We start from the raw sequence: 17293 nt of genomic DNA on the forward strand, positions 1-17293 counted from the left end.
TGATACTAGGACAGTGTACAAGATCTCCTAGACTCTTCTAGGAGACTTTACCAACAAGTCTACTGTAGTAAGAGACAAGAATGGGAAAATGCTGGTGACAGCAAAAGAACAGCTCAGCAGGTGGACGGAACACTTCAGGGAGACTCTCAACAGACCAGACCTAGAGGAAGAGGCTGACATTAGAAGTATGAACCTCCAAGTAGACATGGAATGTGGGGACATCAGTGAGCTGGAGATAGCAGATGCTATCAAACAGACGAAGGGCAACAGAGCGCCCGGGGAAGACCAGATCACTGCTGAAATGCTTAAGGCAGACCCCAAGGTAAGCGCAAAAGCTCTGAAGGGTCTCTTCAACAGGGTCTGGGAAGAAGAGAGGGTACCGGAGGCCTGGAAGAGGGGCATCATTGTGAAGTTACCCAAAAAAAGCGAACTGTCCATCTGCGGGAATTGGAGAGGCATTAATCTGCTGTCTGTGCCAGGAAAGATTTTCTGTAGAGTCCTGCTACAGAGAATGTGAAAGGGCATTGAGAAAATCCTCAGGGAAGAACAGGCTGACTTCAGAAGTGGAAGGTCGTGCACGGACCAGATCTTCGTCCTACGCACCATAGTGGAGCAGTCAATAGAGTGGAACTCTTCACTCTACATTAACTTCATCGATTTTGAGAAGGTGTTTGATAGCATCCCCCACCCCTCACTCTGGAGGATTCTACAAGCATACGGGTTCCCTGAGAAGATCATTAACATACTGAAGGACCTGTACACTGAGAATCAATGCTGTGTGTGACATGAAGGACAGCAGAGTGACTGGTTTCACGTGAAGACAGGGGTCAGACAGGGCTGTGTAATCTCACCTGTTATCTTCCTTGTGGTCATCGACTGGGTGATGCGCAGAGCCACTGAGGGCAGATCAAAGGGAGTGCTATGGGGACCGACTGCTCGGCTTGAGGACTGCGACTTCGCAGATGACCTGGCGTTTCTCGCGCATGATCAGCAGGACATCCAAGAAAAGACCGACATTGTTGACCGGACAGCCAGAAGCGTTGGGCTCAGAATTCACCCTAGCAAGTCCAAAGTGATGAAACTGAGGACAACTAACACTGATAAAACCATCGTCATAGGAGGTAGAGGAAGTAAATGACTTCAGGTATCTCGGCAGTTACATCTCGGCGGACAGCAACATCGACAAAGAGATCTCCGCTAGAATTGCCCTGGCAGCGCAAGCCTTCCAAAAGCTTAACAACATTTGGAAGTCATCACTGTTGCAGACCAGGACTAAACTGAAGATCTATAGGTCGAATGTGCGCTCAGTCCTGCTGTATGTCATAGAGACTTGCAGGACTAACAAGAAGATTGAGAGCAGACTCAGAGGTTTTGAAGGACGGTGACTTCGTCATATCCTCAGAGTCCACTGGGAACAGCATGTTACCAACAAGGAGATAAGCCAATGCACTGGCATCAACAATGTTGTGGACGAGATCAAGCAGAGACGCTGGAGATGGCTGGGGCATGTCCTTCGGATGAGCGAAACAAGACTCCCTCATATGGCACTCAGATGGACTCCACCTGGAAAGCGTAAAAGAGGGATGCCGTTGGGCACCTGGAGGAAGACTGTGGAGGAGGATATGAAAAGGAAGGGCACGACTGGGAAGAAGTCAGCCGGCTTTCTCAGGACTGTGAAGGCTGGAGTAGATTCGTTGGCGCCTTACGCTCCATCAGGAGCGAAGAGGACTAATAATAATAATTGATTATACTTAGGATTGTGAACACAATAAACTGAAATTTCCTAGGGAGAGTGTACCCAGAGTTTAATTTTTGAAATGGCAGAGCCAAATACTGCTCTCATTTATAAATCTAAAGAAAATTCATAAGGTCAGAGTCTCTTGTCTGCTGAATTTATACAGCTGCCATAAACAGCTGTGGTGGTTGTAGTCATGTTGTTGACCTAAAGAAGTGCTGTGTGTAGTTCAAAAGCATGACTTTTTCACCAACAGAAGTTGGTCAAATGGAAGGCTTTAGCTTGCTCCCTCCTACCCAATATGGAGATAGCTATTTTACAGATCAGGCAGAATTCAACAGAACAGAAAAACAGGGTTGGAATGGGAAGGAAGGATAAGAGAACCAAATTTACCAAAACATTAGAATATAATCTCAGAACTGATGTACCTTTCTTTACAAAGGGTTAGGGTCTGATAGGGTTACCTGTCAGGAGAAGGGTATACATGACTTGCTCACTATTGGAGCCTATTGTATAGAAAGTGATCAGGGTCTTTCAAAAAGGTTGAATGGGCATTGAGAAATTCCAATGAGAATTGTCAAGCATGCATGGCCAAGGTAGATTAAATGAATTATATATATTTAGCACTATAAAATGTGATAAATGCAGGTTGCACACATGCATATTCAAGTCCACTGAGAATTTCTTCTCAGAAACTACTTATTTGCCTACATTGCTATGAATTACGATATCTCCTGGATTACATTCCCATTGTCAGAAGATTGTAGGGCTGGAAGGGACCTCATGAGGTCATCTGATCAAGTCACCAGCATTCCTTGAAGTATAAAGTCTTAGCTGGACAATCCCAAACAAGTGTTTGTCTAACTTGCTCTTAAAAATATCCAGTGATGGAGATTCCACAACCTCCCTAGACAATAAATTCCAGTCCTTAACCACTGACAGGAAGTTTTTTCTTAATCTCTAACCTAAACTGCTCTTGCTGCAATTTAAACCTAATGCTTTTTGTCCTATCCTCAGACGTTAACAAGAACAATTTACCTCTCCTAATTGTAACAACTTTTTATGTACATGAAAACTGTTATTATGTCCCCCTCAGTCTTCTCTTCTCCAGACTATACAAACAAATTTTTCAGTCTACCCTTACAGGTCATGCTTTCTAGACCTTTTCTTGTTCTTCTCTGGATTGTCTTCAATTTGTCCACATCTGTGTAGTGGCCAGGACTACACATGGTTTCCTAGTTCAAACTACCTAGTTCGTGCCCCGTGTAGCCGCGCTGCACGGGGTTCAAACCAGCGGGGTTTTAAAAATGGCGGCTCCCCGCTTCTGCAAATGAAGCATGGGAAATTCAAATCCCGGGCTTCATTTGCAAGTGCGGTATGCCTACATTACCCCGCTAGTTCGAACTAGCGGGGTAGTGTAGACATACCCTAACTGATGAAAGTAATGAATAGAACCAGATCCAGATCTCATCCCTGGGGATTTCCACTTGGTATTCTCTTCTAGCTTGATTGTGACCATTGATAACTATTCTCTGGGAATAGTTTCCTAGCCAGTTATGTACCCACTTCATGGTAGCTCCATGTAGATTTTATTTCTCTAATTTGTTTATGAATAAGTCATGTGAGACGGTATCAAAATCTTACTAAAGTCATGATATACCCCATCTACTACTTCCTCCCATCCACAAGGCTTTTACTATCACATTATCGTCTAGGTATTTACAAACTTATAGCTTAGTTATTTGCTCCATTATCTTTCCCGGTACTGAAATTGAGCTGACTGGTCTGTAATTCTCCAGGTTGTCCTTATTCTTCTTGTTATAGGTGGGCATTCTATTTGACCTTTTCCAGTCCTTTGGAATCTCACCTGTCTTCCCTGAATTTTCCAAGATAATTACCAATGATTCAAATATCTCCTCAATCAGTTCCTTGAGTATTTTAGGATGTATTTCATCAGGCTCTGGTGACTTAAAGACATCTAACTTATCTAAGTAATTATTGATTTGTTCATGATTCATGCCTGGGTCCAGGTTCCGATTCTCATTTATTTTGATAAAAACGTGGAATAAGACAATAGTATTGGAATTAAGATGTCTAGATTAAAACTGTCTAGATTTCTTCCATATTTACAGGTCAGACAGCAAGTCAATTGAATTACTCCAGACTTATATAACTACACTGACATCAGCAGAGTGGTATTTCCCCAGATTTATTAAAATTATTTGGCTGAATCAGACGTGTTGCCATAAATGGAAGCATGGACTCTTCCCCAAATTTTAAATGTATGCAGTAAACTGTTCAAACTTGTTATGCCACCAGCCAGCACTGCTGATATGAAGTCATTTTACATTTTAAATGAGACAGAGGGCTTATGTATGCAGTGTTGTTCCACCATGTTGGTCTCATGATGTTACAGAGAAAAGGTGGACATGGCAATATCGTTCATTGGAATGACTTCTGTTGGTGAGAGAGGCGAGTTTACAAGCTACACAGAGATCTCTTGGAAAAAAGCTTGGTAAAGCTTGAAAGCTTGTCTCTCTCATCAACAGAAATTGGTCCAATGGAAGATATTACCTCATCCACCTTGCCTGTCTAAGGATCTTATAACTCTTGTGGCCCTCTGAAATTCTGAAGGCTTGGTTATGCACTTTAGGCTCTTCCTTGTTAATTTAGGTTTATGTGGTGATTAGTAGTAATAAAGATACCTCTCTGTATTAAAGGAAGGTTACTGTGACTTTTATTTAAATCCCCATAGCACCTTAACATCTTATTTAAACTGTCAGGAAATACAAACTCTATAACTTAATGAAGTTGCATTACAATTTTGGGTCATCTGATATAAGACTTCTTTGCTTTAAGTTGAGACATACGAGACAAATGCAGTATTGCAGATGGCTAAGATTTAGTAGACTAAGACACCTGGATAACATGATTTGGAATGTATGGCCTTGGAGTATATAAAACATAGTTTGCCACAGCTGCCTGGTCTTAGAGGAAAGCATTTTCACATTACCATGAATGCATTTGTCATTGCAATAGTTTTTCTCTGTGTATGTGGCACTCCACGCCAATAGGCTTGTAGTTTGTACCCATGACATTGCCCATGTGACATGAGAGCTGTGACATAGTTTGGAAGCAGTGGCTGATAAATGAAAGACAAATTAAGAGGAGGAAAAGAAGATTCTGCCCGAAAGTATCTATTTTTTAAAGGCAAAACCACAACATTGATGCTCATTTACAGTATGGAAATAGTAAGCAATCAAGACAAAGAAATTCTACAGGGGCTGAGGAAAATAACTATATTTGTAGGGAAAAAATGGATAACATTTTCCTATTTGCCTTTAAAGAATTTGTCTATAAATTAAAAAGGTACAGCTTGCCAGATGTGTTATAGCAATTGGTTATGTATTAAAAAACAAGCTACTGTTTTGGTCTTTGAAGTGAGAAATAAAATTACTTCTGATTGTTTCTGATCTGCAACAGCATCAACCTGTTTTTTCAATGAAAGTGGAATAACAGGGCCTGTGGTCTTGCCAAAAATGTTACTTTATTGCAAAATTCAAAGACATTTATTGCTCTGTATGTGATAAATTTGTTTTTCTTTTAATGTCAATGGCACAGCATTTAGTCTTTGGCCAACTCCTCCTATTTAATGGGGTTTACATGGGTGTAACTGAAAAGAGAATTTGTCCTCCTGTACCCTGCCTGCTATTTTCTTCACTTGACCCAAAAGCTAAAAAAGTAGCAGTGAATCAAGAAAATCCTGTGAATTTTTTGTATAGTGTTGCAGCCCACCTCGAGTGTGATATTTAGTGAGATGAAAGGGTGTTAAGTTGTGAGTGCTTTGCGCTTTCAAAAGAAACCTTGTTCCTTATATTGAAAGATATAACTAACATAATTTAATTAAATTCTAACAGTAGCTGAAAATCTGTCTATTACTATAGGCAATGTATTTCTTTGCTTAGAAAATCCAGAATTTGTGTACATTGTATAATAGTACTGGAATATCCCCTTTAGTAAATGTTTATTACCAGGGTGTTGTCATATGCATATTTCAAGATGCTACCTATGCTAACAAGCCTTGGATTTTTTTTTCTATTTTGAATTTAAATGAGATTCAGGGGATTATTTTATTCCATCCTCCCTTATTTTAACATTCTCAGTGTGACCATGTCCAAATTCCTCAGTACCTATAATGCCCATCTGTGGTTTGCAGCACTCACATTAAATGGGATTACTCCCAAAAGAGCCATTTTTGTTCTTTTCCATATTAAATCACTGAAAACTATGTATAAAGTTTTCCAAAATTTTAGGAGTAGGAAATATTGCAACAAAAGACAAGAGCAGAGTTAGCATGATCCCTTTAATCACGATATCATCTCAAATTCATACTTGTACCCCAGTTATTACTCTATGTAGCTAAATCTAAATAAAAATATAGCATATGCAAACCAGTCAGATAACTTCACACAAATACCATTAAGTCGCTAGTACCACATTCTCCTCTGTTACCCTGTTAAAGATACTGAGGTTGCACTCGCGCAACTGAGAGCAGAATTTGGCCATAAGCTTTATCAATATGAACTTTTGTCATACAGTAATATTCAGCCCTGCTGTGATGCACTACTACTGCCATGGTAAATCTGACCCTTTTCTGGGTGTTTAAGTTACTTAAATGGAATAACACACAATATAGTCCCAGACTTCTCAGCGTTGGCTGCTCCTGGAATGAACCACTCCCTTATATTAAGCCACCTGATCCAGTGAGTTAGAAAAATCAAATTTACCCTGTCCCAGCGGAACCACTGTCTGCTGATGGGATAAAGCGTTTCACGCAAACACTGACAAACTGGAATAGGATGTTATTCAGTTGCTAATTCTACTTATTTCTCACCAGAAAGCACAAATTTCTGTGTGCAATCTTAGGGTGCAGTCCTGTAAACATTTGTGAGCATAAGTAACCACTCCCATGAGTTGTCCCATTGAGCTATGAGCTTATCCCTAATGAACAATTTATGGATTGAATTTTGTCCCTTTTTCTGTTCATGGAGACCTGCAAACAGAAACTGGTTTTTATAAATTCATTTTATCTGCATTTCTGTTCTAGCCAATTCATGACACATATAGAACATTTTGTTTTGTAGGCAGTTTGCTTTTCAAAACACAAGGCTGGTGTTTCTGTTATGCAACATTACTATAAAACATGGCACGCATCTATTTCAATTGTAATTTGGCATGGTCTTTTTTCTTGCTGGCACTGTTGATTGTACATGTCCTGTTTTCTTTTTTCTCAGCTGCAGAACTGAAGCCAGTGTTCTTGGCAACACACATGATATGTATGTCTCAACTGTGGGACCCACATGCCATACTCTGGAATGTGCTTTACCAGCAGCAGCGTGCGGGCCTATGTTACTCCCTTGCTGGCTGACTGATTCCAGCTTCTGCTTTGGTTTCACGGCAAGCTGTGGACTTGTGTAAGAGGTCAGGCAGAAACCATTTCTTTTGATTTACATGTGATGGCATTTGAATGTTGGATGTAGCATTTCTTCTCAATATAGTTGGTCAATTAATATCACATCCATCCATCCTAAGACAGATCACTCCTTGAAGAGCCATATATAAATCTAGAGTAGGAGCAAACTAGAAATGACCAGAGGAGAGCAGGAGTTCTTTGATAAAACTGAACATCTGCCCAAATTCATATATTTCTGTCTTACCACTTGTCTTACCACCTGTCTTACCACCTGTCTTCCTTCCTATCTCTCTAAATATGTAGGCTTAGCAGATCCCTCCACCTAAACTTAATGCTCATTATCATTAACGTGGTGCAAAGTCACAGCAAATGAAACAGCACGCCTTGGTATTTTCCTACAGCACAAAGTGCATGTCAGGCTGAGATTTTCAGAAGTGATTAAGAGAGGTTGGTGTCCAACTCCCATTGAAAGTTACTGGGAGTTAGGTGCTTATTTCCTGTGCATTGGCCAGTGTGGTTGGAGAGCTATGTTTTGCACACATTATACTATAAAGACCTAAGCGTGTCATGTGGTGATTGTGGAACTTAACTAAGGCTTTACAGGGAATTATCTTATTTGGGCTGCTCATTTTAACAGTGCAAACCCTTATCTGTTCATCTACATTTGTACTGCTTTTCGATCAAACACAGAATGAACAGCTGGGAAGAATTTGCTTTTGTGACATTATCTAGGACAGCTACTTCCACAGAGTTTGCTGCTGCTGTTGCTGGCACTGCATGCAAGGGAAGCTATGCTTTGATATCCTTCAACTAGGGTGTTATTTGACATGGTTGGGTGATGCATACGATAAGGGCATAATCCAGCCTTTCACAGGTCTAGAGAACAAGCACTGCATGGATGTGTCCACAGTGCAGGATAAATCAGAAAGAGAAAGGTGTAAATCTGCCAATGCCCATGCCATTCTGGGGTTCTATTTTTAAAGTGACAAACAGATGAATTATTGTCACTTGGCTTTAGTACATGTGCTTATATACATAGCTAGATGTCCCCTCTCTTTATACACTGATGTTATGTCTGTGATCGTAACAACACTTTGTTTCTGTGTAGTCTCTGACTCTTTCAGCTTTCTGCACTCTCCAGTGGTTGTCTGTTACAATTATTTGTTGTAAACATCCATTATTAAGGCCCCACCAAATTCATGGCTATGAAAAACACATCACAGACTGTGAAATCTGGTCTTTTGCATGCTTTTACCCTATGCCATATGAATTTCATGGGGGAGCCTAGCATTTCTTTATGTGGGAGCCCTTGACCCAAAAGGGAGTTGCAGGGGTGGTCACAAAGTTATTTTAGGGGGTTGCAGCTTACTTTACCTTACTTTTGCACAGCCTTCAAAAGTGGGTGGTTGGAGGGTAGTGACTGTTGGCCAGGTGCCCAGCTCTGAAGGCAGCACTCTGCCAGCAGCAGCACAGAAGTAAGGGTGGCAATACTGTATCATGTCCTCCTTGCTTTTGTGCTGCCTTCAGAGCTGCGATACCAGCCAACAGCCACCATTCTCCAGCTACGGAGTGCTGAAGGCAGCGCCACCACCAGCAGCCACACAAAAGTAAGGGTAGCAGTTCTACACCTCCCCATCCCCCAATAACTTTATGATCCTCCCTGAGTTATTTTTTGGGTCATGATCCCTACAATTACAGCACTGCAAAACTTTAGATTTAAATACATGAAATTGTGAAATTTATAATTTACAAAAGCCTAAGGCAGTGAAAGTGACCAAAATGCACTGTGAATTTGGGAGGGCCCTATCCATTGTGTAACAAGTAACTCAACTTTGCATTGGTTTCAGTTTTGTGTATGCAAAATGACCCAGACTAAACAGGGCATGGATCATCAAGAATTGTACCAACTAGTACGATATTGCAGCACTGATTGATGTCAATATTATCTGAAGGGGAATCTGAGATGACGTTTTTCTACTCTGGTCTACTTTATTAAACAAGCTGTCATACAATATGAACGATCCATGTAATTGCACTGGTTCTAAAGCTCCATTTTTTAATACTACTAGTTAATATGATGAAGAAATAAAGAACCTAACAGTCTTTAATTACTCAAAAAGCCCCTAGACAAGGAAATCAGGAAGGCATATGTTGAAATCCTTCCAAATTGCTAGTTTAAATTAGTATCTGGCACCATGTGGGCACTCTGGGCAGCACACCACAAATACTTGCAGGTATACAGACCATTTGTATTGATGGCTCTGACTACTTTTAGCTTGAGAAAACAAACAACCTATCTGTGGTTTTAGTCAAAGATTGTACTTGAAGTCAATTCTGAATGCCTTTTCAGAGCCATTTAAACCAGAAGCTGCTGTTTTTGAGCTATACAAAAATGGATTTGACTATTACAGCCTGTAAAAAAAATAATCTAGCTTTGTTTATATGAACCTCCTCCCTCTAGTCAATAAAGCAGTGGTGGGCAACCTGTGGCCCACAGTGCAGCCCAGTAGGGTTCTATGTGTGGCCCACAAGACGGTTTGTTTACCATTGCCCACACGCAGAGTTGCCAGAGTTCATTGGTTTCCATTTTTCCTACTGGTATCACTAAAGTGACAAGCACGTAAAGCGAGGGCACATGAAGTGAGGTGTGTGCAGATTTCACACACCATTGATTGTGAGAACTGTGCGCTCCTGCTGCATCCAAATCAAAGCACTGCTACCGTTCAATTGTCCCACATCGCAAATTCTAGGTATGTCACTGTCGCTGTCATCAAAGCCACCTTATTCCAGGAGACCATCTTGGTTATTACAATCGTGCACCCACTGAGATAAAGGAGGGCCACTCATGTGGCCCATTCACTAGCCTAGGTTGCCCATTGCTGCAATAGAGTAGACTAAGTCAATATTAAGTCAACTGAGCCTTTACCACAGGGGGGCTGGAACAATTTGTACAGTGACAGTGCTGAGAGCCATTGACACAATCTGTAAATCTTCTATATAATGGAAACCACTTCAAGCCAGGGGCTGCAGCCCCTAGTTCTGCACCTCTGATTTAACATACTGCTAGCCCTTGTAGTCACTTATTTTAACTAAAATAACTCATTTTTAATAAGAATAATATTTTCATTTCTTTTTGCACACTGCACTATACCATAGAAATATTCTATTATAACCTTCCTTCTCTCCATGCTCCTACTTTTCTGAAAAACAAATTGTTTGACATTTCCATGCCTGCTCCCAGTTCCAAATAATTGTTACACTTTGCACAGAATACATTCATACGTTACATTCATATGCTCTTGGTTATAATAAAGTTAAAAGGGCTTTTTTGCTGTGAAAGTATGTCTCATTTTCAGAAGTGCTGGGCAGCCACAAATCCCATTGAAGTCACCGGGGAGCTGCAGGTGTTCAGCACTTTTAAAATCAGGACAGTACTTTGTTTCATGCACACATAACCAAAATGACAGCATTATAAGTTGGAACTTTCCTAGTGAGTAGTCCCTAAGGAGGATTAGTCTGCAGGCCCATTTCCAGTTGAATAAGTGCAATAATGATGGTGTTAAACAATAGAATTTTATACGCAGATATGTGCACACAACTCCCTAGACTGCAATGGGGGTCGTATACATGCACAGTAGAACTTCAGAGTTATGAACACCAGAGTTATGAACTGATCCACCAACCACACACCTCATTAGGAATGGGAAATGTGTAATCAGGAATCATCAAAGATGAGGGGGGGGAAAAAAAGGAAACAAAGGGGCTTCGTCTAGATTGGCATGATTTTCCAGAAATGCTTTTAACGGAAAAGTTTTCCGTTAAAAGCATTTTCAGAACAGAGCCTCTGGATTGGCACGGACGCTTTTCCGCAAAAGCACTTTTTGCGGAAAAGCGTCCGTGCCAATCTAGACACGCTTTTCCGCAAAAAAGCCCCGATCGCCATTTTCGCGATCAGGGCTTTTTTGCGGAAAACAAATCTGAGCTGTCTACGCTGACCCTTTTGTGCAAAAGCTTTGCTCAAAAGGGACTTTTGCCGGAACGGGAGCAGAATAGGAAGTCAGTGCTTTTGCGGAAATTCAAGCATCCAGTGTAGACAGCTGGCAAGTTTTTCCAGAAAAGCGGCTGATATTCCGGAAAAACTGGCCAGTCTAGACACAGCCAGACAGTATAGGACTGTGTTAAACGTAAACTACTAAAAAATAAAGGGAAAGTTTAACAAAAATTGACAAGATAAAGACAATTTTTCTATTCTCGTTTCATTTAAATTAAAATGGTTAAAAGCAGCATTTTTCTTTTTCACTGCAAATTTTCAAAGCTGTAATAAGTTAATGGGCAGTTGTAAATTTTCAAAAGAACAACCATATTTTGTTCAGAGCCCTGGTCTACACTAGGACTTTATTTGGAAATAACGACCCCTCAAGGTCGAATTCATAAGTGGAGCGTCCACACTACCAAGCCTGTTATTTCAGAATAATGGGCCGTGGAATTTGAAATCTGTACTCCTGCTTTTCATCAGGTGTAATGCTAATTCTGAAATAGTTATTTTGAAATAACAGTTGTGTGGATGCTCCAGAGTCGTTATTTTGAAATAATTACTCATCAGAGTAATTTGAACTAATTACTCCCCAGTGCTTCCTGGGGCTTTTAGTTGAGGTATCATATCCACATTAACAGAGCCTGACTCGGACAAATTTCAAGGCTTCCCCATAGTGTGGACATGCTATTTCAAATTTGTTAAATCAGGAGGTAAGTTGAATTTAGTAATTTCAAAATATTTTCCAAGTGTAGACATGGCTAGAGTTATAAACATTCCTGAGGGGTTTGTAACTCTGAGGTTCTGCTATACTTGAAAGTAAAATTTAACTCCATGCTATATGTGCAATGCAGCAAATAAGTGTTGTTGTACCCATGTTGATTCTTGGCTGTTAGAGAGACAAGGTGACAAGTTATTTATTTTTATTGGATAAACCTTGGGAAGAGACCTTATCTGTTGTATCCTTACATTTAGCTGTACCTTTCCCAGACTCAAGAAAGTTTTGTGTAAGTTCCAAAGCTTTTTTCCCTCACCGAGGGCACGTCTACATTAGGCAATTATTCTGAAATAACATATTTAGAAATAATAACTCCTGAAATAAATATTTTGAAATAGCATGTCCACACTATGGGGAAGCCTCAAAATTAGTTCAAGGCAGACTCTCATAATTTGGATGTGCTACTTCAACTTAGAGTCCCAGGAAACACTGGGGAGTAATTACTTAGAATTACTATTTCGAAAGAAGCATTATTCTTTGTGGAAAGCAGTAATTATTATTTCAAAATAGCCAGCTCCTTATTTCAAAATAATGGGCTTCACAGTGTGGATGCTCCACTTGTTATTTCAAACTAAGGGGAGTTATTTTGAAGTAACTCCCTAGTGTAGACCAGGGCCAACAGAAGTTGCTTCAATAAAGAGATATCACTTCACCCTCATCTCTTAATTATGCAGCAAATACCACTAGTCTGGGAACTGAAGTTCTTGACTTCTGAGCATGTAGGGAAGAGATTTTCTAACATGGGAGAGGCATCTGAACTCTATTGAAATTGCCTGGGTTGAAACCCTAACTCCATTAGCTTCTTTTGAAAATGTCTAAAACTGTAACTCTGTGCAGTATCACCGTACTCATTTCTACCTAGAACTTCCTACTAAACTCGATGGCCTGTCTGCCTCCATTTCCTCATCTGTTACACTGTAATAGCAATACTTACTTATCTACACCCAGTGGGTTATCAATGTCTGTAGAACACAAGAGTGTCAAAACCAACCAACCAATCAAAAAGAACCAGGTGGTCACATAGGGCATAGGGCACTCAAAAAACTGGGTCTAAATGTCCACCCAGATGCCTCTTCCTATCCCTGATCTGTAGCTCTGCTTCCTCCAGAGAAGATCTAGTTAACTTAAAAGTGAAAAAGTTTCCTAGAACTATTAGCAGAACATTGAACCTGTGAAAGAGGCATTCAAATGGTAATGAAGCCATTAAACAGGCATATGTCAGCCTCAGGTATAAACTATCAGTTTCTGAATTTACTCTGGGTATGTCTACACTACCCTGCTAGTTCAATGTTCTGCTAATAGTTCTAGGAAACTTTTTCACTTTTAAGTTAACTAGATCTTCTCTGGAGGAAGCAGAGCTACAGATCAGGGATAGGAAGAGGCATCTGGGTGGACATTTAGACCCAGTTTTTTGAGTGCCCTATGCAGCTGCATATACTGTGTATAGTTAAGGATGGCTCTGTATAGAGTGATGTTGAGTTTACCCATTGCCACTGAATCGCATATTCTGACAAACCATTCCTCCTCAAAGGGAGGCAGAATCTTTTACAGAATATGCCACAATACTTCTGTCCAATAAAAGCAGTGATATGAATGCTTTGTAATACTTTCCTGTGTTAGACTCAGCAGGAAAAACACTGGCTGTAATTCAGTATAATCTTTAGCTATGATTATTAATATTAATTTTAACTATTGAGTAAAAATGTCAGGCATGGTGGAATTGTCACAGAATATGTGGGAGGCAATCTGGTCTCTTGTCTGGTTTGATAAAGTGCAGTTTGGATGATGTCAGCTAGCACCTGTGTAATATTTTATGTGTAAGGCCCTCCCAATTTCATGGCCGTGAAAAATGTGTCACAGACCATGAAATAATCCCTTCCCTGTGAAACTGGATCTCCCCTGTGCTGCTGGGGGAGCCTGTCCTTTCTCTGCATGACAGTTCTCAGAGTGAGATCAGGCCCACCTCCAGAAGCCTACTCTAGCAACAGAAACTGCCATGACTGCTGCCCAGCCATGAAGCTTCCTACAACAGGAGGAGGTACCCAGAGATGGGGCTGATCTCTTCCAAGGAGCGGCTATGCAGGGGAAGAGGAAGTTTTGTCCCTCCTGAGTATGGCTGGAACTAGCAGCTAGGATCTTCTAGCTGGGACACTTTTAGCAGCAGAGAGGAGACCAGACCCACCTTCACCGCCAGGAACGTCCTGCAGCTGCAGGAAGCTCTGTGGCTGCTGCATTCAGAGCCCAGTTTTGAAGGCCCAATAGAAGTGAGGGTGGCTATCCTGTAACCAGCCTACAACAGGTTTGTGGACCCCCCTCCCCACAACCCTCTTCTGGGGTCAGGACTCTCATGATTACAGCACCATGAGATGTCAGATTTAAACATCTAGAAACATGTATTTACCCAATTTTAAAATACAGAATGGATACTGAATTTTAAATCATGTTCTTAACAAGGTAAACTTGACATTTATTTTAAAAGTGTACATTTGTGTAGGGCTTGAGAAATATAAATCATTCTAAGATACTTTTAATCTTAGATTTTATACTGTTAATCTCACATGGTTAATCCTACACATCAAAGCAGCACTGACCAACAGAGATCTTCAGGCTAGGTCAGTTGAATGAATGTCACCATGATTTCTATGCATATACCTGTGTTTGTTAAACTACTTAGTGCATCACTAAAAATAAAACATGATTCTATCATTTGCCTATGGAAGGAGGGCATACATCTGAAGTAGTCCACATATGTACCTTTGAATATATTATTTTCCCTTTTTTGTTGAAAATACTGCCTAAAGCCCACACCCCATTGTCCTAAGTCCTGTAGATATACATAGTAAAAGACAGTTCCTGCTGAGAAGAACCTGCCATTAAAATAGACAGGACAGACAAATGGTAGGAGAAAGGACGCTTTATTACCCCCATTTTATAATTCAGGATTTGAGGCACAGAGGGTACGTCTACACTGCAACGTTAATTCGAACTAACTTAGTTCGAATTAGTTAATTCGAACTAACGGATCCAGACTAAAAAACTAGTTCGAATTAGCATTTTGCTAATTCGAACTAGCATGTCCACATTAAGTGGACCCGGAATCAGGCTTAAGGATGGCCGGAAGCAGTGCCGGCAGGGCATCAGATGAGGACTTAGAGCGTGCAGATGCTGTGTCAGGCTAGCCAAGGGATGTGCTTAAAGGGTCCCGACCCCCAACCCGGACAGACAGTTCTCAGGGGTGCCCTGCTTGCAAAGCAGTCCTGGCTTGGATTGCCCGGAGTACCCACACTGGGCACATCACAGCACTCGGCCATCAGACCGGCTGCACTTGACGCAGGCTGCCATCTGGGGAGGGGGGCAATTGGGGGGCTGCAGGAGAGCTTCCACCCCCAGAAGCCCGCAGAGCCAGCACAGTCCTCCCCATCAGGGGCGCGTACCCCATTCCTCCCTCACCTCCTTCCACTTACCCTTCCCTAGCCCCTCTTCTTGATGTACAAAATAAAGGACAATTGTGTTCAAAAATTGAATCTGTCTTTATGGAACAAAACTGGGGGGCTACGTCTACACTGGCCCCTCTTCCGGAAGGGGCATGTAAATTTCACGAGTCGTCGTAGGGAAATCCGCGGGGGATTTAAATATCCCCCGCGGCATTTAAATAAAAATGTCCGCCGCTTTTTTCCGGCTTTTAAAAAAGCCGGAAAAGAGCGTCTAGACTGGCCCCGATCCTCCGGAAAAAGTGCCCTTTTCCGGAGGGTCTTATTCCTACTTCAAAGTAGGAATAAGAGCCTCCGGAAAAGGGCACTTTTTCCGGAGGATCGGGGCCAGTCTAGACGCTCTTTTCCGGCTTTTTTAAAAGCCGGAAAAAAGCGGCGGACATTTTTATTTAAATGCCGCGGGGGATATTTAAATCCCCCGCGGATTTCCCTACGACGACTCGTGAAATTTACATGCCCCTTCCGGAAGAGGGGCCAGTGTAGACGTAGCCGGGAAGACTGGGAAAAGGAGGTGGGAGAGGGGAAGAGAGAAGCTGGGAGAGGGGAGGGCAACTAAAATGATCAGGGGTTGGGAACAAGTCCCATATGAAGAGAGGCTAAAGAGACTGGGACTTTTCAGCTTAGAAAAGAGGAGACGGAGGGGGGACAGGATAGAGGTCTCTAAAAGCAGGAGTTGGGTGGAGAGGGTGCATACAGAAAAGTTCTTCATTAGTTCCCATAAAGAAGGACTAGAGGACACCAAAGGAAAGGAATGGGTAGCAGTCTTCAAACTAGTAACAGAAAGTTGTTCTTCACAAAGCAAAGAGTCAACCTGTGGAACTCCTTGCTGCAGGAGGCTGTGAAGGCTAGAACTAGAACAGAGTTTAAAGGGAAGTGAGATCAAGTCATGGAGGTTGGGTCCATGGAGTGGTATTAGCCAGGGGGTAGGAGTGGTGTCCCTGCCCAAGGTTTGTGGAAGGCTGGAGAGGGATGGCACGAGACAAATGGCTTAGTCACTGTCTTCGGTCCATCCCCTTCAGGGTCCCTAGGGTCGGCTGCTGTCGGCAGACAGGCTACTGGGCTAGATGGACCTTTGGTCTGACCCAGTATGGCCATTGTAAGCTCAGGGCTCAGGGTCGGGGGTCTCAGTGGACCACCTTGATTTTCATGCACACCTGCTCCTGGGTGGCCAGGCTGGCAGCTCTCCTGCCCTAGCTGGCCACTTTCCTGTGCCTAGTGCGGAGGTCGTGGACGAGGTCTGGGGGACATCGGGTGGGTGGCTCGAGCCGTGCCAGGTGCAGGGTCTGCTGGCTGGGTGCTGGCAGGCTTGCACCTGGCACGGGCATCGTAGCCAGCCCGTGCCCTTTTAAGGGGTCCGGGGCTGGGAGGGGGGCAGATGAGTTTCCCTGGTGTTGGCCAGAGTGGCCACCAGGGAAACCTGGGGAGGGCTAGCCTCCCACTAGTTCGAATTAAGGGGCTACACAGCCCTTAATTCGAACTAGTATATTCAAACTAGGCTTAATCCTTGTGGAATGAGGATTACTTAGTTCGAACTAAGCGCTCCGTTAGTTCGAATTAAATTCGAACTAACGGAGCGCTAGTGTAGCGCCTATGAAAGTTAGTTCGAACTAAAGTCCGTTAGTTCGAACTAACTTTGTAGTGTAGACATACCCAGAGATATTTAAGGCTATGTCTACACTGCAGAGCTGGAATGCCAGAAAAGCTCTGTCGTGTCTAAGGAAAGCATCTGCTTTTTCAGAACTGTTTCCGAAAAAGCGGACGCGTTCCTTCGGCATCCCTGCAT

The 17293-nt window shown here is 42.2% G+C and overlaps 1 protein-coding gene across 1 annotated transcript in view; it reads left to right on the forward strand.

Annotated features, from left to right (window-relative positions):
* LOC149525859 (uncharacterized) overlaps positions 1 to 17293 on the forward strand; it is a 101518-nt gene that overhangs the window by 61272 nt on the left and 22953 nt on the right. The window contains 2 exon segments of the mRNA XM_089777894.1: positions 42 to 1121; positions 8736 to 8815. Coding sequence (XP_089634020.1) covers positions 42 to 1121; positions 8736 to 8815 — 1160 coding nt within the window.

Source organism: Pelodiscus sinensis, chromosome 1 (genome assembly GCF_052426305.1).
Source record: "Pelodiscus sinensis isolate ZL-2025 chromosome 1, ASM5242630v1, whole genome shotgun sequence".
NCBI classification, from domain to species: domain Eukaryota; kingdom Metazoa; phylum Chordata; order Testudines; family Trionychidae; genus Pelodiscus; species Pelodiscus sinensis.